Genomic DNA, 22985 nt, shown 5'->3' with positions numbered 1-22985 from the left:
ATGCACATTTTCAAAAAGTAGGGACTAGTTCTGCACAAACCCTATATATCGGGGGGCTTTTTGCAGTTAACCCTAGGCATTAAAGGAATAAAACCGAAACAGAAAATCTGAAGTAACAAAAAGTGGAGGACAGAAATTAGTTAGAACTTTAATAGTTCAACCCACCACGCTGTGAAGTACAGCCTAAGTCCAGGAATACATTTACCAGATATCCTAATATTCCTCCCCTCCGAAGGATCCACAATTTAACAAACACGGCATACATTCATTAGCATACAATCATACCATCACCTTCCCAAAGAAAAATGTTCAACGTACCATCAGAACTGGAATCAGTCTGAAAGTGGCCCAGAAAGTAAAATGGAAAATAGGTGATTACACAATTCCAAATTTGATTTAAAAAGAACCTTTTTCAGAAAATAAAAAAAGAAAAAGAATTTGATTCACAAATTGCACAGCAACATGGATCAGTCCCGATCGGGACTCAGCCTGAATAAATTATTCAGTCCATAATATGAAAGCTTGGTAAAGACGTAGTAAGATTAAGAATATCAACTAAATTCAATTAAGGCTTGCAGTTGGGTAATCACATAAAGGAAAATTAAAGAAGGCTGATTAATCAATGTAATGATATGAACTATGGCTAAATTTATAGAATGTGCAATTAAATTTGAGTCAATGGATTTGGGTGTGATTTTGGGGCCATAGTGGTGTGTGATTGGGAGCAAGTATGGGAAATTAATTGGGTTCCATGTGATGCTTGTGATACTAATTGTGTATGTTAAGGTTTATGTGAATGATCAGAATAGCATGTTAATTGGAGTTTGTGAGTATTACATATATCAGGGTTCTTGTGATCTCTATGGTAGATTGCATGTAAGGGAAATTAATTGGGTTCCAGAGGACCATGTCTATTGTCAACATATAGCTTTGGGGTATTTAGTACGATGTCTTTGTGAGCCATGGATGTGAAGTCTGAACCATAATTGAGGACGAAGTGGATCTGGAGTCATATGATGCAAAGTGGATCTAATGCAATATGTTCGCGTTGACAAAATGACTAGTCAAATCCAAGAAATTATTTGCCCACGAGAACGATTGTGTTGTGATGCTGATTTGGGTCTATGGGACCATATGATGCAACATGGAATTATCGCCTGCGAGACCCTATGTGTTGTACTGTGGATCGGAATACATGGAGCTATATGATGTGAAGTGGATTTAGAGTCCATGGCATTGTTGTGACAAGGACATGGCAATATAATGTGCTAAGAATTGGTTTGTGCCACAAAAGCAGGTGGTGACTCTCACTGTACGTGGAGAGATCCTCTGGCACGATGAGCCACTAAAAGAAGAGTTGCAGTACGGATCTTTTTGGGATGCCAAACCTTTCAAGGCAACTAACATTATCCTCCAAGTAAACTGTACAAGCATCTTTCTCCAGGATCATTCTCCTGAGAACTTTTCCTGAAGTCATCCCTAACACACCGCCCCTGAGGTCTTCCAGGAGTCAATCCTAACACTGCAAATTGTCACTTTTCTAACCAACTGCCACAATCCATCTCAAACAAATACATGTCTAAATCTCATCCATCCCAATGCCAAACTAATCCAATATTCAGAGCCAAATACCACTAAACTCATACAAACTCATTTGTAGCCAAGACCACTACAATCCAACATTAACAACCAATCACAACACTAAATTCATATGAACTCGTACATATATTGCAAAATCATAGACATCCAAACAGCTATGCACTAATAAGAAATATCATATGAACTACAAATTCTCATGAATGTAATATCACATATATTAAAAAATTATAAATTTAAATTGATGTATGCCTTTCTCAGAACAAAATTAACTCCCATTCAATCCTTGTAGTCAGATAAAACCTTGTAATTCAAATCCCAGACCTATATGCACATCCATCCATGCCCATGCACAGACAACAGATTATGCATGTACTTACTACCATTCCAAATGTACCATGCAAGAAAATGAAATCACTAACACAAGCAAATAAATATATCCAGCAAGGAAAATAAACGTATTTACTATCATTCCTAATGGGTATTATTGTAATTTTTACTTATCACTAATATAACTATGTGGGTGTAGATATGTAACATTCTACAAATCCTACAGAAGGAAAGGCATGCAAATTAAAGAAGGTGCTTCATGGCTTGAAGAAGTCTCTAAGGGCTTGGTTTGACTGATTTCACAAGGCCGTGATCCACTTTGGGTACAAGATGGTATGAAAGTAATGCCAATCATACCATGTTCATCAAGCGAATTAAGGGCAAGATGACTGTCCACATTGTATATGTAGATGACATCGTGGTGACTGGAGATGATACTGATGAGGTGTTCAAGATGAAAGCTCACTTGGCCCAAAAGTTTGAGATTTAAGACTTAGAATTTACGGTATTTTCTTGGGATAGAGGTTGCAAGAATTTTTTATATTTTTTTTTTACCTTGGCAAGAAACACACTCACATACTTTTTGCCCACACCCGGGCCCGAACCTCTCCCCTCCTCAGTGATTTGGGTATCATTGATGATGGACCTGTGAGACTATATTGTGATAACAAAGCAGCCATTAGCATTGTGCATAACCTGGTCCAACTCGATAGAACGAAGGATATTGAGATTGACAAACACTTTATCAACGAAAAGTTAAATAATGGAGTGATTTAAATGCCCTTCGTGAAGTCAAGGATGTGTTCTCTAAGGGTTTGAGTAGTAATATTTTGTATTTCTATTTCTATTGTATGCACCAACTTGAGGGGAAGTAGTGGAATATGTGAAAATGCTCTTGTAACAGGCATAATAAGCAAAAAATTATAACGTGGGATGTTATTGTAATTCTTACTTATCATTCATATAAATATGTGGGTCTACGACCCTTTTTTTCATTGGTCACTTATTCTTTCTCTTATTTCTTCAAGCCCTGATCATCCAAAACCTAAAACACAATCAATATGTATTTCAACAGAAATACAATCATATATCCAGCAAGGTATATAAACAAAATAGACAACACAAGCACACAGGCAAGACATATAATCTGGGAGAATGGAAATAGCAATTTAGGAGAGAAGTTCCTAACCCATTGGAGTGTGTGCCTTCTTTTCTTATCCGCTGATGTTTTCCTCTTTCTTCTTTTATTTTCTTCTCTTTCTAGCTTCTCTTAATCTCTCCTCTCTTTTTTTCCCCTTTCTTTGCTGTCTACCAGTCATAAAACGTTGACCTAGGAATTGAGAGTTAAGACCCAAAGCCACTGGGACAAAGGTAGACCAATCTTATTATCTCTTTCCTTCTTATCTCCTTTTTCCTTTTATTTCCTATTTCCTTCCCTGCACTTATTATATAGGGTTGGGTTGCATGCGATGATGGAGATATTTCACCATCTGGATGGTTCATTAGTCTGAACCTCTGTCTCGTCTGAACAAACCAACTTTTCTAGATTTTCCACTTTTACCCTTGTTAATCTTTGAACCTTTGTACCCCAATTTAAGTTCTTCTAATTCCACATTTTCCTTTTATCCTTCAAATCCTAATCTGTAATAAAGGTCAAGATTATCATCAAAAAACCAAAGACAGACCTAACTGATTGATATTTATTTTGCACAAAAATAGCTGCACTCATGTTCGAAACAGATCCTCATTCCTCATTCTTTCCAGACCAATAATTTGCCACTGCACCAAAAAATGGCCCCTTGACTTGAAAATAAAACAAATTCATGCAATTATAAAAATACTATGAAAGATGAAAGCAGAAAGCAGAAAATCATATATGATAAAGGTTTTGCGAAAAACCATTTTGGGCTTCTACTCAGATTGATCCAAAAGTGAATGAAATCAATACAAGTTTATGAAAGTTACGAACCATGATATTTCTAGCAGGTAGTAATGAAGCCATGTAAAGCTTGATGCAGAAAGATAATAAGAATACTTCAATCTAAAAGGCTATCAGATACATTAATTATGCTACTACATGAATTTGTAGAGCCAAAAATGGAAAGAAGAAAAGCTACAACAAGAAGCAAACAAGATCCTAGCAGTCAAACAACAGATAAAAGAAAATAGAATCAGCAATATGCAGCCAAAAAGACTTCACACGTAAGAAAACCAGAACGGTGAAGAGACACAGCTTTTCGCAATTACCTTGAAAAGGTCTCCTGCAAAAGTAGCGGTTCAATAATTTCAATTGCACGCTTCGTTTCACTCTTCTCAACAGTTAGGTGAGGCTCCTTCCTAAAGCGCTTGGCTGTTCTTGATGAAGTTCCGTTCTTCTGATGTAATATAAAGTAAGTGCCACATATTTAATAATGCCAAAAGATTATTTTCTCATACACGACCCAAAATGTACAATCAGAGCTGCCTTATAATAGCTTCTTTTTTTTTTTTGTCTTTTGATAAGTGCATCATACTAGTAATATCATTGTCCGTTATTTCAAATATATATACTGTCATAATAAGTACCGTTCAGGTGTCTTTGAGTGATCATAGCAAGTGTTTTGTGAAGTATGTCAGCTAACGAGGCATATTACCTTATAGATGACAACATAAGTGGTAGAATTGGAAGAAAGCAGTTTGCAGAACAAGAGTCCCCCTCAAGGGGGGATTTGTTTTAATTATTATTAGTATTATCTTATGGACAGCACCCTTAGGAAGGATTTTGATGCTAGGCAATTTAAGGACGAGGCACCAGATTGTAATAAATTGGCGTTGTATGTGCAAAAGAGATGAGGAGTCCGTGAATCATCTCCTTTGCATTTCCCAATAGCTAGGGATGTTTGGGCTGTGCTCTTTGCTATTTTTGGTGTGCATTGAGTAGTGCCAGTTTACAAGGTGAGCATGCTTGAGGCGGTTTTTTTTTTCCTTTTATTTATTTTTTATTTATAAGTAATGATCCTGCTTGAGGCTTGCAGGGAATGTACAATGGGAAGACAATTTCAAGATGCTTGGAGGATAGCCTCTCTTTGTACGTGGTGTGGCTTGTGATGCAAGAGGAACATGAGGTCCTTCGATGATCTGGAAATTTCGGTGTTAAAGCATTTAAATTTGAGTTCTCTATTTTAGGGCTAAAGGGCAGCCTTGCAAATCTGTGGAGGACTTTGTAGATTTTGTGGATAAAGAGTATATAGAGTATAGAGTTGGCTTCTTTTGTGTGTAGTTATTCTTAAGATATGCTCCCCTTTGAGTGCTCTTTAATGAAATCTTATTTATAAAGAAAAGAAGAAGAAAAAAATAGATCAGAATGGATAAAATGGAGGCAAGCTAGTCGTGTCTCATGAGATAAAGAATATCATGCAAGTATAGAGGAAAAGCTACAAGACGGACACTAGGCCAGCTCTCAGATAAAACAGAAACAAGAACAAAGTAATGTAACTATAATGAGAATGCTGAGATGGATGATCAAAGTGACAAGAAGTGATAGGGTGAATGATCAACATGTGAAGGAGAAGTTAGGATTGGAGCTTATTAGTTATACAATAATGAAAAAAAAGGCTAGGTTCGTGTAGACACATACAATGTAGATTGTAGACCCATGGACCACCAGTAAGGAAAGGTAGATTAGTTTCCTTAAAAGTAACATACTATATAGTCATTAGAAATAACTTTTAAAAAGTAATATAATAGGGCAGTTGGTGTATGATAAAATAAAAAATAAAAAAAAGAAAGAAAAAATGGAATCATAGTATTTAATCATGAACCTGAAAAAATGGCTAGTATAATTATGAGTATACATTGCCATTTGAGCACATATGAGTAAGCATGTTTGTCCATCATTCAATTTCAAATCATAATCATGGAGCTAACACAAATAGAGAGACATAAAAGTAGCACAGTTAGTTACCTTAATCAATTCTTCAACCTCAAGAGGAGGGATATCAATCATATCATTATCATCACTATCATTGTCGATGTCATCCTCTGCAAGCATGAAAACAAAATTAAGTGTCAATGCATATAGAAAGGCTAAAATGCATACTAATTACGAGAAGAAAAATAGGGCTTAAAAGTTATGGCAACTTCATATTATAGTTTATTATAGCCGCAAAAGTAATAGTACAAACAATTCTGTGAATATGTGATGTCTGTGTTGGACATGTATCAAATACCGACATGTGTGTTGATAATGGAGCAATCAACAAATTTACAATTAAGTTATCATTTCCAAATTCCACAGTTAGATGACATGTTGCATGGGGAAAAAGTCTTCAACCAAATTGATCTGAAGAGTGGTTATCACCAAATCAGAACTCGCAATGGTGGTGAATGGAAGACATCATGTAAAACGAAAGATGAGCTCTACGAGTGAATGGTGATGCCTTTTGGGTTGTCAAACACACCCAGCACCTTTTTGCGTTTGATGAATCAAGTTTTGAAGCCATTTATTGGGAAGTTTGTAATGGTGTATTTCGATGACATTTTTTATTTACAGTCTATCATAAGATTCTCATTGGCAGCACCTAAGGGAAGTATTAGAGGTTCTACATTAAGAGAAACTGATTCCATTACATTATGCCGATACCTATTCCGTTACACCTGCAAATGCAAACCATGGCATACATACATATTCACGGTATAGATTTACAGAACGTCTGTGACTTAATAGCAACTTTGACTCTAAAGTAGGTTTTTCAGTGAAGTCCTTCGATTTTCTAATAGCACATTATTTGTTCTACAAATATGCAGATAACGAAAGGTGAAAATTGAAACCAAAATGCAACATAAGAAATTGAAGAGGGTTGGCATTGGCATACCAGAACCGGAATCCCTGTCCGAAGATGACGATGTGTCGAGAAGGACGGAGGAGAGAAGTTTTCCTGCACCGGTAGCGATCATCCGCGTTGCAGGGAAAACGAGTCCGGTGAACCAATGTGGGTGGTTTTGGGGAGGAGTTGGGCGGTCGTAAGGGCTTTTCGGAGCGGCCATTCGCCTGTCTCTCACCATTTTTCCACCGGATTGGCGAGCCCTAAAAATGGTGGACATTGTTTGCGACGCCAGTAGTGGAGAGAGAAAAGTTTGTGCAGGCTACTTCAAGCAGGCATTTCCAATTCATCTCGGAGGGGACTGGGGAGTGACTTCTGCTGCAAATGCAAGTTGCAGTATAATGACAAGGCTGTACACACTGGTTTGGACAAATTACACTGATATCCCCTATAGTTTTGACAAATTACATACGGTTGATCATTCAGCATTTACTACTTTAACCTCCCTCCATTTTTAAGTGGCCGAAAAATAACTTTGAGTGTAAAAAGTCAAGTAATATCCTGATTTTCATAGAAGGAATGACATGATTTTCATATAAGAGAAGAGTAAACTTGTCATTTTATAAAATTTAGTCAATAGGTTTGTTGAGAAGAAAATATAAGGAGTGTTGTTAAGCACATGCGTCAAATCTCAATAGAGGTCAAAATAATAAACGTTGAACGATGTATTCGTGTGTAATTTATTCAAAGTTCATACGAGGTTAGAGTAATTTATCCAAAAAATTAAATTTGAGAATTCAAGCTCTTTGAGTTTAAGGGAACCAATATCAATTTAACTTGTTGTGTGAGACTTTTTTTCTATTGAAACAGGTTTATAATCTTCTTAACAAGGTTAGAGACGGTGTGAAAATAAAGTTTAAAGTTGGACAAGTATCGAATTTGTATAAATTAATAATAATGGTATCAATAAATATTTTTTATTAGTTATATAAAAAAATTATTTATTTATTTATTGATAATTTTAACAATATTCTTTTATTATGATTGTTAAGTATTTTGTTCGTATTTAAATTGTTTTTGCAAATTTTATCTTAAATGTGTTGATGTTTAAATTATTTTCTTACAAAAATATGTATTCCAACCTTACGAGATGCTTGAATCCGCCCCAACATTAATATCGGGCGAGTTTAGGAAGAGCCCCAACATTAATATTGGGCAAGTTTAGGAAGAGCTTTTTATTTGTGAAACACAGTTTAAAATATGTTATGCATTAATAACAGCCAAAAATAGCTTTAATCTTACAAAAATGAGAATCAAACTACAAATTAGAGAGATCTAGGCACTCATGGAAGAACAGATGAGCTACAAATGTTACAGGTACTGCCTTAGCAAACAAATACTCTGATCTCCAAGCTAGACACATGAAGTTGTTAAGATTAAACCAAATATCAAACATATCTACTACTAAAAGAACATTTTATCACAGTATTACATGTCTAAAATCTTTAACCAACATTTGAAAAATTAAATTCGAGTATTTGATGAAGAACTAGCCATTTGTATCTCGTATTTGGTCATGATTGGAGTCGAGTCCTTGTACCAATACGAATTCGTTCCCTCGCTTGTTGAGTAGTCTGAAGTGTTGCCAGTACCGGTCACAGGATTGAGCATGCTTACCGAAAACAAGTAGTGAAATGGTCTAGGAGGCGGCTTTATGTCCACTCCTCCCTCCAACATCTTCACCACAGCACTCATTGGAGGCCTAGCCTCTGGCGAGTCTTGAGCACACCACAATGCTACCAGACACATTCTCTCTGCTTTCTCCCTATCCTTCTCTTCAATCCCACAAGACACTGTCATTGCTGTTAATTTGTTCTTCTCATATTCGTCCCAAACATGTTTCGGAAACCAATTAAGGCTATCAGTAGAACCAACTTCAGCATTCCTCCTCCTTCCCACTATCTCAAACAATAACATACCATAGCTATAAACATCACATTTGTACGTGATGGGAAAATTCTTGAGTTGAAACTCCGGTGCAGAGTAACCGGGAGTCCCCCTATATCCTGTCATAGAAATGTGAGTGTCATCTCTATTACAAAGCTTTGCTAGTCCGAAATCTGCAACCTTAGGATGGAAGGTTTCGTCGAGGAGGACATTCCCGGGCTTAATGTCATAGTGAATAATTCTTTGCTCGCATTCTTCGTGCAAATAAGCAATGCCTTTGGCTGTGCCAATTGCAATGTCATATAACTTTTCCAACTCAATTGCTTGTGTGTCCTTAAACAAGTACTTGTCAAGTGATCCGTTTTCCATGTACTCATACACCAATGCACTCATGAAATGATCATAGCAAAATCCGTAGAGCCTGACTAGATTCATGTGGTAGGTTTTGCCAATAATGGCAACCTCGGCCGTGAATTGCTCTTGAGCTGTTCTGTCTGAGCTTCTGTTGAGGACCTTCACTGCAATCTTCATTCCAGTTGGAAATTGTCCTTTGTAAACTATCCCGAAACCACCACGCCCCAACGTTGTCGAGTAATTATTCGTGAAGTTGCATAGCTCCTGAGCTGTGAATCGAACCGGTTTGTCTCCTGCCAGGTCTTGGAGGATCCTCTGCATTGTAGGTCCATCGACTTGCCAAACTTGAATTGCATTGAGTGGTGGTGGTGGAGCAACTGCTACTTGTATTTCTGTTATGATTGCTTTTCTCATCTTCCTTGCACAATAGCAAGAAACAACGCCGATAAATGCCAGTATTATCAAACTCACCATTATGGCTGCAAATTCAAACAATTCCAAAATGGTGACTTTCAAGGCTCAATTTGATGTCAATGAAAATTAATGCTACTCTTTTTCTTTTCTTTTTTTTTTTTTTCTTTTTTTTCTTCTTGTTAATCCTTCATTTCTATGGAGGAACTTACCAGCTGCTCTTGTCCCACCACTAATACCTGATGGAAGAGGAGGATTGTCGGAGTTGGAGACGCCTGTGGACATCTCTGAGAGCAAAAACAATATGAACTATTCAACCCGGTTTTGTGTTCATTTGTGTTCATTTATAATGAATGTAATATCTTACTGTATTTCTAAATGTCAATTAACCTTTGTTGTTAGTTTTAACTTCATGCCGAAAATATCTATACATGTAACTATGGCAACTAGTACCATTTGATTCAACCTATGAATGAGCAGTGGTACAGAGAGATGCCAGATTGACTCAAACATAAAATAAAATTTGTATGCAAGTATTTAGTTTGAATTCAATTTTTTCTTTTTCTTTTTATATATCTTAAGATCGAAAAATATCTATACATGTAACTATGGCAACTAGTACCATTTGATTCAACCTATGAATGAGCAGTGGTACAGAGAGATGCCAGATTGACTCAAACATAAAATAAAATTTGTATGCAAGTATTTAGTTTGAATTCAATTTTTTCTTTTTCTTTTTATATATCTTAAGATCGAAAAATGAGTTAGTATCGGCAAAAAGAGAATAAATGTTATAAGAATCTCTTGGTCCCTTAGTCACTGGCATAGTATGAGACACATTTCTAGATGTTCCTGGTTTTTAACATTTTTACCAAACCTGGTTAGGGTTTGATTTATAAAACATAGAAGAAACAGTTGATCAGTACGCAAAAAGGCTAAGTTAATACTTATATGAAGTAACAAGAAAATAGCACATTAAATATAATCAAAGTTAAATGAACCATCAGTTATTCAAGCCAAGTTGATACTCAAATGAACCATCAGTTATTCCTCTTCTTACCAAATTCTCACTGCAAACCAATCATTCAAAACTAAAATGGACACAAGAGACCTAAAAAAACACTAAATAAATAAAATTAAATTAGATTCCAAGTGTGGTAAAAGTGTAAAACAAAATTTGATTTCCTAATTTCCGATAAATTCAAGCTGATACAAAAGCCGGCCTCCTCAACAAAATGTCTGCATCACCATGTATAAAACCAAAAAGAAAAAATAAAATACAATTACACACACACACACACACACACATATAGATAGATACATACATACATACATATGAATCCCTTTATCATTCTAAATCTCACTTACGCAAAGTTCTTGTGGACTCACACACACGCATATATATAGAAATATAAATTTAATTCTATTTTGTTTTTCTTATGAACTGGAAAACTAGCTTGAGAGCATGCACAAACATACAACATCAATGTACAACCATTCACCAAAAAAATAAAGGGAAAAAATCAGAAAAGTAAGAGCTTAATAAATGGACAACCAACCAAGTTTAGTAAAATTAAGGGCAATTAATTCACCAAACTTAATTAAATTGAAGTTTGCAATATACATGTGTGTGTGTGTGTGTGTGTATAAGAAGAAGAAGTTGAAGTCACATACCAATCAACAGTGAGGTGAGTTAGCGAATGAAAAAAGGCTGGGCAGTAGAGCAAGACTTATCCTTTCCTGGACTTCAAACCTCTTTAAATATATCCTCATAGAAGAAAAAATCAAAAGAAGAAAAAAAAAAAAAAAAAAAAAAATGTTTGCATTATTTTAAGGGAAATTTACCATCACCTTCCTAGTTCATAATCAAAGAAAGAAACCAAATGAAATATAAATATAAAAAAAAAATGGTCCTATTTTCAATCCCAACTGTCAATTATTGTTCATCAATGAGATCGGTTGGTTGATGAACATATGTCACTTTCGTAATTCCATATCAATTTTCTTATATCCTCATAGAAGAAAAAATCAAAAGAAGAAAAAAAAAAAAAAAAATTGTTTGCATTATTTTAAGGGAAATTTACCATCACCTTCCTAGTTCATAATCAAAGAAAGAAACCAAATGAAATATAAATATAAAAAAAAATGGTCCTATTTTCAATCCCAACTGTCAATTATTGTTCATCAATGAGATCGGTTGGTTGATGAACATATGTCACTTTTGTAATTCCATATCAATTTTCCCATTAGTCAACCCACAAAAAAAGAAGTTTCGCGGAAATAAAGATAACGCGTCTTAAAAAGGATTACTTGGAATATTGTCGTTGAAACGAATTTATCGTTCACATTTAAAGTAGTAGTCAAAGTCAATGATGAAAATATTTTCATTAGATAAATCCTTAATAATAATTGTCAAATCAACTTTTTCTGTTTTATTATTTTGACGTATGTCCCAAGTCTGAACAAATTCATTCAGACGCGTACAGTTTTCTTACTCCATTAAACTATGACCCAAACAAAAGAGGGCTAAGAATTTTAATTAAATAAAAGTAAGGGAACCAATTACCAACGTACATTGAATAATAAAAATATGAAACTACTTCAACCACAATAATTTGAAAATGTCTGGAAACTCAAATTTTGAGTGAGATATATAACTCGTCTTTCTAAAATTATAAGAAATTTTTAATGATGATAGTAGTATCGAACAGACGCAATCTTATATCTCACTTGCCTCAGAAAAATTATCAAAAAAATTCTGAGAGTGATCTCAAGGTGCCATTGCCATGAAAGTACACTTAATTCTCCAAGAAAGTACAGTTTGCAGGGGCCAGAGCACATGCCCCCACTAAAAAAAAAAATTTAGTATTATTATATATATATATATTTTTTAAAGTTCAAATATGCCCCCATTGAAGAAAAAATAATAATAATACACCAAGGGCTGATTCGGCATATACCTGCAATACAACTCCAGTCTCCATGTGCTTTCATTCTTTTTATTTTGTATTAATATAAATAATATTTTAATGATTGAATGACCTTTTCTCCACTCAATGATGCATTGATACTTAGACATACTTTTTGGTTTATTTGGAAAACAATTTTTGCATTCTTTATTCCGTAAAAAACAACTCCAGAAGGCATAAAGTATAAGGGCCAGTTTGGAAGGCCAAAATGATATTGGTTTTGGTGTTTTGGTTTTGGTTTTGGGCCCATATCTCGTTTGGTGTGGGCTGATGTGGTATTGAATAGTGTCAAAACAATACTAGATTTGGGCCAAAACCCAAATCAAGAATTTGGTAATGTTGGTTGATTTTGCACTAGAGCGGCGATATCAGATTGGGCCAAACACTGTAGCGCTGGTATCAAGTGATACCAAACACTGTAGCGGTGATATGAGGTATAAAATCTAATTTTTCTCTAATTAGGTCATTTGTGCCTCTCGTTTCTCTCTCTTCTCCCGCATGTATGAGAGGCGATTTGGGGCGATTCATGTCTACCTTTGATATACAAAGGTTGTGCTTGCAGAAATTCGAGAGTTTGTAGATCCAACATAAAACCAGTCGGGCTGTCGTACCTCTCTGTTGTCTGATTTGTCTCTGTTTTCGCGCATCTATTTGACGCGATTTTTGGGTTTCAACTTCAACCCTAATGTTGTTCAGTAGTTGTGCGATCTGTTCCTCAGTTGTGGCTCTCGTACCTCTTTGTTGTGTCATTTCTCTCTGTTTTCACGCATCTATGTGACGCGATTTTGGGGTTTCAACTTCAACCTTTCAGTTCAGTCGTTGTGCGAGGTAGTTCGAGGCTTTTGTGCAACCAGGTTTTTGAAGGAGTTGCAGGTAACACCACTACCAAACCCTAACCCTAATTAGGACTGTATTTATTTATGTGCAAGTAGGTCTTTGTATGTATTCTCGATTTCCAGTTTCTGTATGTGGGATTTTTTTTTTAATTATGTTATTTGTATTCTCGATTCTCAGATTTATATTTGTTGTCTGATTTGTCTCTGTTTTCGCGCATCTCTTTGACGCGACTTTTGGGTTTCAACTTCAACCCTAATGTGTTCAGTCGTTGTGCGATCTGTTCCTCAGTTGTGGCTCTCGTACCTCTTTGTTGTCTCATTTCTCTCTGTTTTCAGGCATCTGTGTGACGCGATTTTGGGGTTTCAACTTCAACCCTTCAGTTCAGTCGTTGTGCGAGGTAGTTCGAGGCTTTTGTGCAACCAGGTCTTTGAAGTTGCTGCAGGTAACGCCACTACCAAACCCTAACCCTAATTAGGACTGTATTTATTTATCTGCAAGTTCTCGATTTCCAGTTTCTGTATGTGGATTTTTTTTAATTATGTTATTGGTATTCTCGATTCTCAGATCTATGTAGGGAATTTTTTTTCCTTTTTAAAATTAGAAATAAATTTTTTTAAATTAAAATTTTAATTTAACTAATTTTCAGAGATATGAAAATCAGAAACTAGAAACTGGAAATTGATGCAACAACGTTCTATTTTTCATATCTTTTTGTGTTGTTATTTATAGAGAATTATAACATTATGGGTAATAATTGAGTTTCTTTCATTTTGCTTTTGATTCTTATGAATTTAGATTCACTGTTAGATCTTATTGCGTTTTCATTATTGGTTCAAAACTTGACGATGCCGCTCTTGCTTTTGATTCGGTTAATTGATTTTAAGCTTCCAGTTTTGTTTAATGACACATGTTGAGATAGCCATTGCACTGGTTAATGACTCTATTTTTTTTATTTTTTTTTTTTCCAGTAAATTCTCAATTTTAAATTTTGTTTTTAACCCCCCTAACTTTCAGATTCTGGCTCCACCCCTGCTCATTTCATTCTCTCTTCCGCTCTACTCCCAAAATTGTAACCTGTTGACTCTTTTATTTATTTATTTTTTTAAAGATTGTAATTGTTGACTTGTTATTTTTTATATGTATATGAACTATAAAATAGAAAATTCTGACTATAAATAGCATCTCATGAAAAATGTGATAGCCGGTTAATATTTACAGTGGAGTAGTATTTTGTAACTTCCACCCTTCCTAAATTGTAAGCAGAATTAAAAAATACTCGTATAAGCTTATTTCTAATACAAGTTCTCTTTTATACTGATTATATATGTATATATACATACTTAAATCTCAAAATACGAGACAACTCATTAAAATGCACATCTTAAAAAAAAGTTTATAAATCCAAAGATAGTTGACCACACAATCTCAAGTTATTAATTATGTCGGTTTCGTTATGAAACTCAAAAAATTTAAAAGATTAAATTTACATGATCATAACCATAACTAGTTTGAGACGCAGAGCATACTTATGATTTTTGTTAGGCAATGAACTAAATTCATGCTTGTTGTGCAATGAGGAGAGGCATCCATTTGAAATCAGAAATATATGCAATTATAATCAACATATAAATTACGTTAACTGCTCTCACAAACTAACATACAAGGTAAAAAATTTAAGAGAATAAAATTTTATCTAGTCTACCTTATTCAACAATCTCTTTCAATCTTTTTAGTATCTATAAAAGATTAAAATATGTTTAAGTTGCATGAGGAACCTAATGCTATCATGAAATTTTTTGCTTTTGATCTAATTGCATTCACTAATCAACCAAAGTTTATCAAATGAAATTTTGTCACTACCTTTGGAAACATAGAATACACGAGTTGGAGTTAGAAACCTAAAGATTGAATTAAGTCAGTCCACAAATTCAATTCTAAGGCATCAATTGCTGCTATCAATTAGAATTATATAAACAATTTTGTTATTTTGTTTTTCTCTAATCTTATTCACGTATTTGGTTTTGCATGAGGTTATTTACACTCCAAATTTGCACCTTAGCCTGAAAAAAGGTTAGATTTATCTTCTGCTTGTTGGAGTAGTTTAGATGGAGAACAGGCAATTTTCTTAGATTTGTGGATTAATTTTGCGGGCAGTGTCCCTTATTAGATTGATTGAATGAATTTTGTGGGCGATGCCCTTGTTGAATTAATTTTGATTAATTTTGTGGGCGGTGTCCCTTATTGAATTGATTGAATGAATTTTGTGGGCGGTGTCCATTGTTGAATTAATTTTGTGGGCGGTGTCCATTGTTGAATTAATTTTGTGGGCGGTGTCCCTTGTGTTTATTGTGTTAGGAGAAATTTTGTAAATGTCAATTTTTAAGGGGAAACCATGCCGGATTTTCGAAAATTAAAAAAAAAAACTTTGATTCCAAAAAGGCATGTGGTTGATTTTTTAAACTTGAAATGGAATTTTGTTGTTTCAAGGCTTAGTAGAATGCAGCTGTTCCATGGGAAAACCTAACTCTGGTTTATATTTTGCTACTATAGTTAATGTCTTGCTTTTGAGTGTAAATTCACTTTTTTCTTTTTTCCTAATGCTTTCTTATATCATTTTTTGTAAAATCATAAACTATTGTCAACCCAGTACCATGTAATCCATATATGCTATTGGAAGAACTGGCACTACATTGAAGGACATGGCAGTAAGTTGTGGGCAGTGGCACCAGTGGGATTTATAGGAAGCATTCTCCAGTTTCTACAACTCCAGGAAGCTAGTGATCTCTAAGTTAATCAAATGGAGGCCTATGCAAGTATAAAGAAGTGTGTGTACATTTTATGAATGAATATAAGTGATCTCCAGTTGTGTGTACATTTTATGTAAGTATAATAAAGTGTGTGTACACACATACTATTTTTAAGGAAATTCTAGCTCCCTATGTGCAAGTTTATATGTGAATGGTGCAACAACAATTTATTAAGTTTGTGATGTACAAAAAAAACTTGTGGTTTGGTGTGTTATTTATGATTGATTAAAATCTTACTTAGTACTGTTAAATTACTTCATTCCTACCATGTGTTATTTTGTTTATCTCTAATGTTGTTCATGTGTTTGGTTTTGCATGAGGTTATTTACACTCCAAATTTGCAACTTAGCCTGAAAAAAGGTTAGATATATCTTGTGGTTGTTGGAATAGTTTAGGAGGAGAACGGACAATTTTACTTGGATTTGTGGATTAATTTTGTGGGCGGTGTCCCTTATTGAATTGATTGAATGAATTTTGTGGGCAATATCCCTTGTTGAATTAATTTTGTGGGCGGTGTCCCTTGTTGAATTCATTTTGTGGGCGGTGTCCCTTATGTTTATTGTGTTAGGTTTAATTTTGGAAATGTCCATTTTTAAGGGGAAACCATGTCGGATTTTCGAAAAAAAAAAAAAATTGGAATTTAAACTCTTATTCCAAAAAGGCATGTGGTTGATTTTTTAAACTTGAAATGGATTTTTAAAATATATGACGGTAGGAAAAATGTAAAATATATAACTGTGAAACATATAACAATTTTTCAGGCTTAGTAGAATGCTGCTGTTTCATGGTGGAGTTGAAGAACATGGCAGTAAGTTGTGGGCAGTGGCACCAGTGGGATTTATAGGAAGCATTCTCTAGTTGCTGCAACTCCAGGAAGCTAGTGATCTCTAACTTAATCAAATGGAGGCCTATGCAAGTATAAAGAAGTGTGTGTACATTTTATAGAATGAATTTTAGTGATTTCTAGATGTAGGTGTGTACATTTTATGTAAGTATAATGAAGTGTGTATGTACACACATGCATACTTTAAAGGAATGTCTAGCTCTCTATATGTGCAAGTATATATGTGAATGGTGCAACAACAATTTATTAAGTTTGTGATGTACCAAAAAAACTTGTCGTTTCATGTCTAGCTTCCTTGATTGCTTGCTTCTAACAATATTCCTATTTATCAATTCTAGTTATGGTTGGAGATTGTATGAAATATTTAGAAGTTGGTTATCAAAATAAATACTTAGGAAAGGGGGAAATGGTCTCATGAGTTAATAATAAAAATATTATCACTTTCAAGGATCTCCAACAGAAAATTTCAAACTAATCTCAGTGAAGTAAACCCATTCACAAGCTTCAATGTCCACCAAATCTCAACTTTGACCAAATCAAGAAGATCAACGTTTTGGCTTTACTTCTTGTTAGTTTCAACTACAAGGATCTCTCTCTCTCATTCATAATGAATTTATAATATATATATATATATATATATATATATATATATATATATATGAAACAAAACAAAGTTAAATGGAGCGCAAACCAAAAGAAAAAGATAAATGGAGTGCAAATATCCGCTCTCATTGAAAGATTATTACAAAGTTAGATTTGTACTTTGATTGCCACTAATCATGTATATGCCTCATAAATATCCCACATGCTCTTATTGATACATGTAAATTTATTCATAATTTTTTTTTCCCCAACTCTTTAATGCAGAATATTTTTATTTTTTTTATTTTAACAAATTATCTCAAATTATAAAGAAAAATGGACTATTACATGTAAACTTATAATTGTATTCATATATATAATTATTCAAAACAAAAACAAAACAGTCTTTACCAAACAGGTGTTCTGTTATTGATTCAGAATTTTTGAAAACAAAACTAACTTCCCAAACGTGTTTTGTTTTCGAATTCCTTAAATGCATGACATTAGCAAATGCGTTTTCATATTTTTGATATACAATTAACAAAAACAAAAAACACGTTACCAAACATGGATCCGATTTCTATTAAAAACATACCAATACCAAAACGGTTGTTTTCATATCATACCAAACCGTAACATAAAACGCTATCACGATCCAAACGGGCCCTAAGTCATTAAGTCAACTTTCAGTTTTCATCTAGTTTTGGAAAGAAATTCCAAATCTCCGTTGAGGACTTAGGAGAAAAGATCAAAGATCCACTCTTTGATTTACAGGTAAAATTTATTTTATTTTATACAATTTAGATACCTGATTTATTTTATACAATTTACAGGTAATACTTATTTTTTTTATACAATTATATAATTTACATAATTTAGTTTTTATTTATTTTTATTTTTTTTACAATATGTGGTTTTTTTATACTATGTGTCAACGATTTTGGGTTTGACTTTTGAGGGCTTGAATTTCAAAAATTATGGTTCCAATTTACTAATATTTAGGGTTTCAATTTCTAAAAATTATGGTTCTAATTTACAAATGTTTATTGTTCATTTATCCCATAAAATATATTAAAGGGGAGTCAGGAAACTAAGTAGTTAATTTGCACATTGGAAAATTGACATGTATGCAGTATACAATATGTTGTATGTTTAATAGTTATTAGTTAATATGATATATGGACATAATGGACTCAGTAATTGCAATTTACAATTACAAGTTTACAACCAATTTTTTGCGTGATTCGTGAATTTTTGCGTGTTTAATAGTTATTAAAAATTGACATGTATGCAGTATACAATATTTGAAATTTTCATTATCATTACCGAAAAACATCTTGTTAATTTGCTTGTTAGTTTAAGATTGAATTAATTAAATGAAATCTTGTTTTCTTTGGTTCTCAGGATTCACAAAGTGCTTGGACTTAGAGATGGAGTATGATTTTTTTTTTTTTTTTTTTTTCTGTCAAATACACTACGCCCCCTCTCAAATGAAATCTTGGCTCCGCCCTTGACAGTTTGTACTCTAACCCACACTAACTCCTGACCTTTGACCAGACTTAGTTGGTACATAAACAAAATTTGGAGAAATTTCTGTGTTATTATAATATATTGATCAAAATATTTGTGGAAATTACAATGTACAGGGAATACAAGTTATAGGCTGATTTAAAGGAATTTCGTTATCTAAAATGCAATGTGGGTGTATGAGTTTTTTTGTTGTGATTAAAAAAAAAAAAAAAAGTACAAAGACACGTGATTGCAAAGCTTCTCAATTATTATTAAGCATAACTAATAATTTTGCAACTGTGTATTTTATCTGACAGGTGAGGAAAATAGATTACTTGAAAAAATTGAGACTCCTCTTATTCAAATTCAAAGAAATATTGAGAATGCAGTCTCTTGATGATTGATGGACATGAAAAAACAGAAGCCCAATGGGTATTACAAATTGCTATTGAATGCTCAATTTTTCAAAGCCCTTTAGTTATGGGCCTTTCTTTATAGTGAGTTTGAAAAAAAAAAAAAATTGAACCCTTTAATACAGTTGAAACAATCCCAAATCTGAATAGAAAATAAAGCCTATTGAGAACAAAAATATTAGGGTTAATTCCATCTACACCCCCTGACCTTTGGCCATATTCCACTTACAACTCATCTACGTTTCAAAATTCCACCTACCTCCCCTGTGTGTAACCGCCGTCTACTTTACTAACGGAACTTAGTGATTTTACAATTTTACCCATCAATTATATATGAATATCTATCCATAGATTGTTTATAAAATTCAAAGACCAAAATGCCCTTTAATTATCCATTTAAATGAATATTTAACAGGCCCTTTCTTCCATCACCATCGGTTCCTCCCACCACCGTCTTCTTCTTCAACAGCCACCACTATCTCAAAAAGCCATAGCCACAACCCCTCTCAACCTCCTCCGACGACCCAACAACATGCTTCAGTTTGGTGAAGCTACAAGCATGCTTCAGTGCGGCCAAACGATGACCCAACAACGTGCTTCAGTCCGGTGAAGCTACAAGCGTGTTTAAGTGCGGGCAAACAATGACCCAATAATGTGCTTTAGTACGGTGACGCTACAAGCTTCCTTGATTTACCTCGGTGAAACCCAGTACAAGACAGCCATGGACTCACCGGAGCTCTGTAACTTTGTCGGCATTGTTGGAATTACAAGCTTTAGCGCCAGTAGGATGTTGCCATTGCCAACCATTCAAAGCTCAGAGCATCGCCGTCCTTTTTATCCGCTGGCCTAGTCACAGTCCGCCTCACGCTTGATTTTTCATTCCCACCAAACAGTCTCGTCGGCGTCCTCCATTGAAGTATTGCAACATTCATGATCCACCTCACATCGAACATTTCATTCCCGCCGAACAGTCCCACAGGAGTCCTCTGATGAGAGCTGAAAAGTGCGCTTTTAAACCCCTTAAGCTAGAGTATTCTAGGACCTTTATCTATCTTATTTTTTCATTTTAGACTAATTTCGTGTTATTTCCTTTTTTAGGTCAATAAAGTTAAAACGAGCTAAAAATTACTTCTTAAGGCCTTTTTGGAGTTAAACTAAGTCTTGGAGAGAGTTTAGAGCAAAATGAGGCTGATCTGGAGCAAAAAGAGGCTGATATTGAAAAGTTGCCAAGTGAGATCGATCGAACTCTGATCGATTTAACTTTTCTCTAATCGATCGAAAATGTGCTGGCAGTGAGCTGTTTTATTCCCGAGCGCGCCGATTTCTACCTATCAAAAAGTTGCGGGATTAGATATTTTTGGGCTATATTTCTGACTTAGTGACTAAGAAAAGGACCTTATATTTAAAGGGAATTGAACCATTTTGTAAAAGGAGCTTTTTATCATTTTACTTTTACATTGTAATTTTTATTTTCTCTCTAGAAAAGTTAGAGATTAGGGTTAGAAGAAAAAAGAAGAGTGGAGGCACATCTCTAGATCTATACACGCTCTCTCTAGAATTCATCAAAGAAGAAGCGGAAGAAGATTGAGCCATGTTTGGGGATTGCCCTTGAGGGTTCCAAGATCACATCTACCTTCTCCATGATTGGCTAGACTTCTCCTTGGGGCTTGGATGAGCCCCAAGTTTATAATCTAAACTTCTATCTTTTTCATACTTTTTGGGGAATAACATCTTGTAATTAGTGTTCTAACCTTGTGAATTTAATGGATCTTGGTATATTTCTATGATTTCTATGGTTTAATTCTTCTTATTAATTCTCTAGTTTATTTACATGCCTATGTGTGATTAAATTGGGAATTATGTCTCACATGATTCATATGGATTAATTCTTTCTATTGATTTTCGATTTTAATTACATGTTGTCTTATGTGTGATTATTTGGGAATTGATCTCTGCATTAGTTTTTCTATATTAATTGCATGTCCATGTGTGGTTGATTGAGAATCTAGTGATGGCTAGACATGGTTTTTATTAGATGGGTTTGTCAATTAATTTGATGGATTATACTTATTCTTGATGGGTTGTTTTACAATTTAATTTATATTTATAGGTAGGTAGACAATCTTTACTTGCTTTGATTTTCCAAGGCTTATTATTGTAAATTCCATAATTCTTTAAATTGATGTGTGCTACAATTGTGACTAGTTTGAAGGGTCATGTTTAGAATTGATGGGTTGTGCTACACTTAGTTTATTTGTCGGTTAGGTAGACAATTCATTCTTTAATTTGATAGTCCATGCTTAATATTGCAATTGGTAGTCACATTTTGTTCACAAGAATGTTTTCCCCAAATTAGTTGAAAGTGTGTGGTTTGGTGAACAAGCTTGGTGGTAATTCCAATAGGTCCCAAGACCTTTCTTTATATCTCTTAAATCCATATCTCTTACTAGTTTACTTTAATTGCATTTTAATTTCTTTGCATCTTAGTGTAATCAAATAAACAACACTCCTTTGCAATCTTTTGATACGCTAGAGTCGAAGTTAAATTCCAGCACGTATAATTTCTGTGGACGATCCCTACTCACTATACTTCATTAGTTGTAGTAGTGGTTTTTATAAATTTAAATTTGACCTTCTAAGCTTCCGAAACCACATTCATATTTTGACCTTGCGAAGCGACCTCTCGCATTAAAAAGTTCACTTTCTAAACACTTGGAAAAAGGCTCGCCATCCTCCAAGCAACACATTGATCTCGTCGTCCACTCGACCACTCACGAACCCTCATTCACAGACCTGTTAACATATTCTTAGACCAAGATCAGAAAACCCAGTTGTCCGTCGGAGACACAACTGGATTTTCATGCTTCTTTCCATTCCAATTCCTGACAAAATACGGGGTAAAGAAGGTGAAGAATGTTGATCAAGATTCCGTTTCACAAACCTATTGATCCATTCCCGATACCAGTTAACACATTCCCCTTCCTTGGTGACCGATGTCGTGCATTACCGAATATTGCTGTTGGTGGTGTTTGTAATGATATAAAAAATAAAATAAAAATCCTATTGTCATGGTGGAACTCCTATTGAAACTGGTCAGCGTGGGTCGTTAAAGCTCATTGCTAATGGAGCTTTCAGTTCAGTTGGATCATCACTGAAGCTTCCAATTTGGTTTTCCTTTGATTATGTAATACCCCTAATTCTTAAAAGGATAGTCCTGGTATTTATCTAAGTATTTAATTTGCATTTTTAATTATTTGCTTGTTTAAATGGTTATTTGTTTAACTATTGAATTATTGTTGTTTTAATTGTTGTTTTAAATTATCTAAATTATTGAATTATTGTTTTAATGACGTGTAATTGGTTGACTATTTGTCTTCATTCAATTAATGGTTTAAATTGTTTTATTAGGTGTCTTCAAGTGTTTTATTATAACTATTTAATTATTTAGGGTTTTAGGTTTTATGTATTATAACTGTTTAATTATTTAGGGTTTTAGGTTTTATGTACTGCCGACTTAGCAATAGTCTGTTCTTCTCCGGATTACATTAGGATTAGGGTTGTAGATTTACTAAGTCTATAAATAT

At 34.2% G+C, this 22985-nt stretch overlaps 2 protein-coding genes and 1 long non-coding RNA gene across 9 annotated transcripts in view; 1 reads left to right on the top strand and 2 right to left on the bottom strand.

Moving 5' to 3' along the window:
• Positions 1-7110, bottom strand: part of LOC132282850 (uncharacterized) — a 41751-nt gene extending 34641 nt beyond the window's left edge. For 3 of the 4 annotated variants that reach the window (XM_059784659.1, XM_059784662.1, XM_059784660.1), the window contains exons 1-3: positions 6780-7109; positions 5870-5946; positions 4174-4301 (exon numbers count right to left, since the gene is read on the bottom strand). In XM_059784659.1, the coding sequence (XP_059640642.1) occupies positions 4174-4301; positions 5870-5946; positions 6780-7008 (434 nt within the window). In that variant the 5' untranslated portion in view covers positions 7009-7109. Of the gene's footprint in view, positions 1-4173; positions 4302-5869; positions 5947-6779 lie in introns of all 4 variants that reach the window. The other variant, XM_059784661.1, reaches the window with a different exon arrangement.
• Positions 7111-7960: 850 nt separating this feature from the next.
• The window catches only part of LOC132282599 (rust resistance kinase Lr10-like), a 32621-nt gene continuing 17596 nt past the window's right edge, over positions 7961-22985 (bottom strand). The window contains exons 1-3 of one of the 3 annotated variants that reach the window (XM_059784325.1): positions 11115-11378; positions 9653-9727; positions 7961-9508 (exon numbers count right to left, since the gene is read on the bottom strand). In XM_059784325.1, the coding sequence (XP_059640308.1) occupies positions 8253-9508; positions 9653-9725 (1329 nt within the window). In that variant the 5' untranslated portion in view covers positions 9726-9727; positions 11115-11378 and the 3' untranslated portion in view covers positions 7961-8252. Of the gene's footprint in view, positions 9509-9652; positions 9728-11114; positions 11379-22985 lie in introns of those variants that run through there. The other 2 variants (XM_059784326.1, XM_059784327.1) reach the window with 2 other exon arrangements.
• Positions 12860-17186, top strand: LOC132282780 (uncharacterized). 2 transcript variants are annotated; one of them, XR_009471854.1, is made up of 4 exons: positions 12860-13282; positions 13582-13688; positions 15894-16126; positions 16815-17186. It is a non-coding gene; the product is annotated as an uncharacterized LOC132282780 (long non-coding RNA). The 2 variants fall into 2 exon arrangements; XR_009471853.1 differs by lacking the exon at positions 16815-17186 and having other exon boundaries at positions 12862-13282; positions 15894-16304.

This window comes from Cornus florida, unplaced genomic scaffold (assembly GCF_030987335.1).
Source record: "Cornus florida cultivar Cherokee Brave unplaced genomic scaffold, ASM3098733v1 CherokeeBrave_3.0.0_Hap2_Chr11, whole genome shotgun sequence".
Classification (NCBI taxonomy): Eukaryota; Viridiplantae; Streptophyta; class Magnoliopsida; order Cornales; family Cornaceae; genus Cornus; species Cornus florida.
The sequence above is the reverse complement of the archived record's forward strand: the minus strand, read 5'-3'. Positions and strand labels throughout refer to the sequence as shown.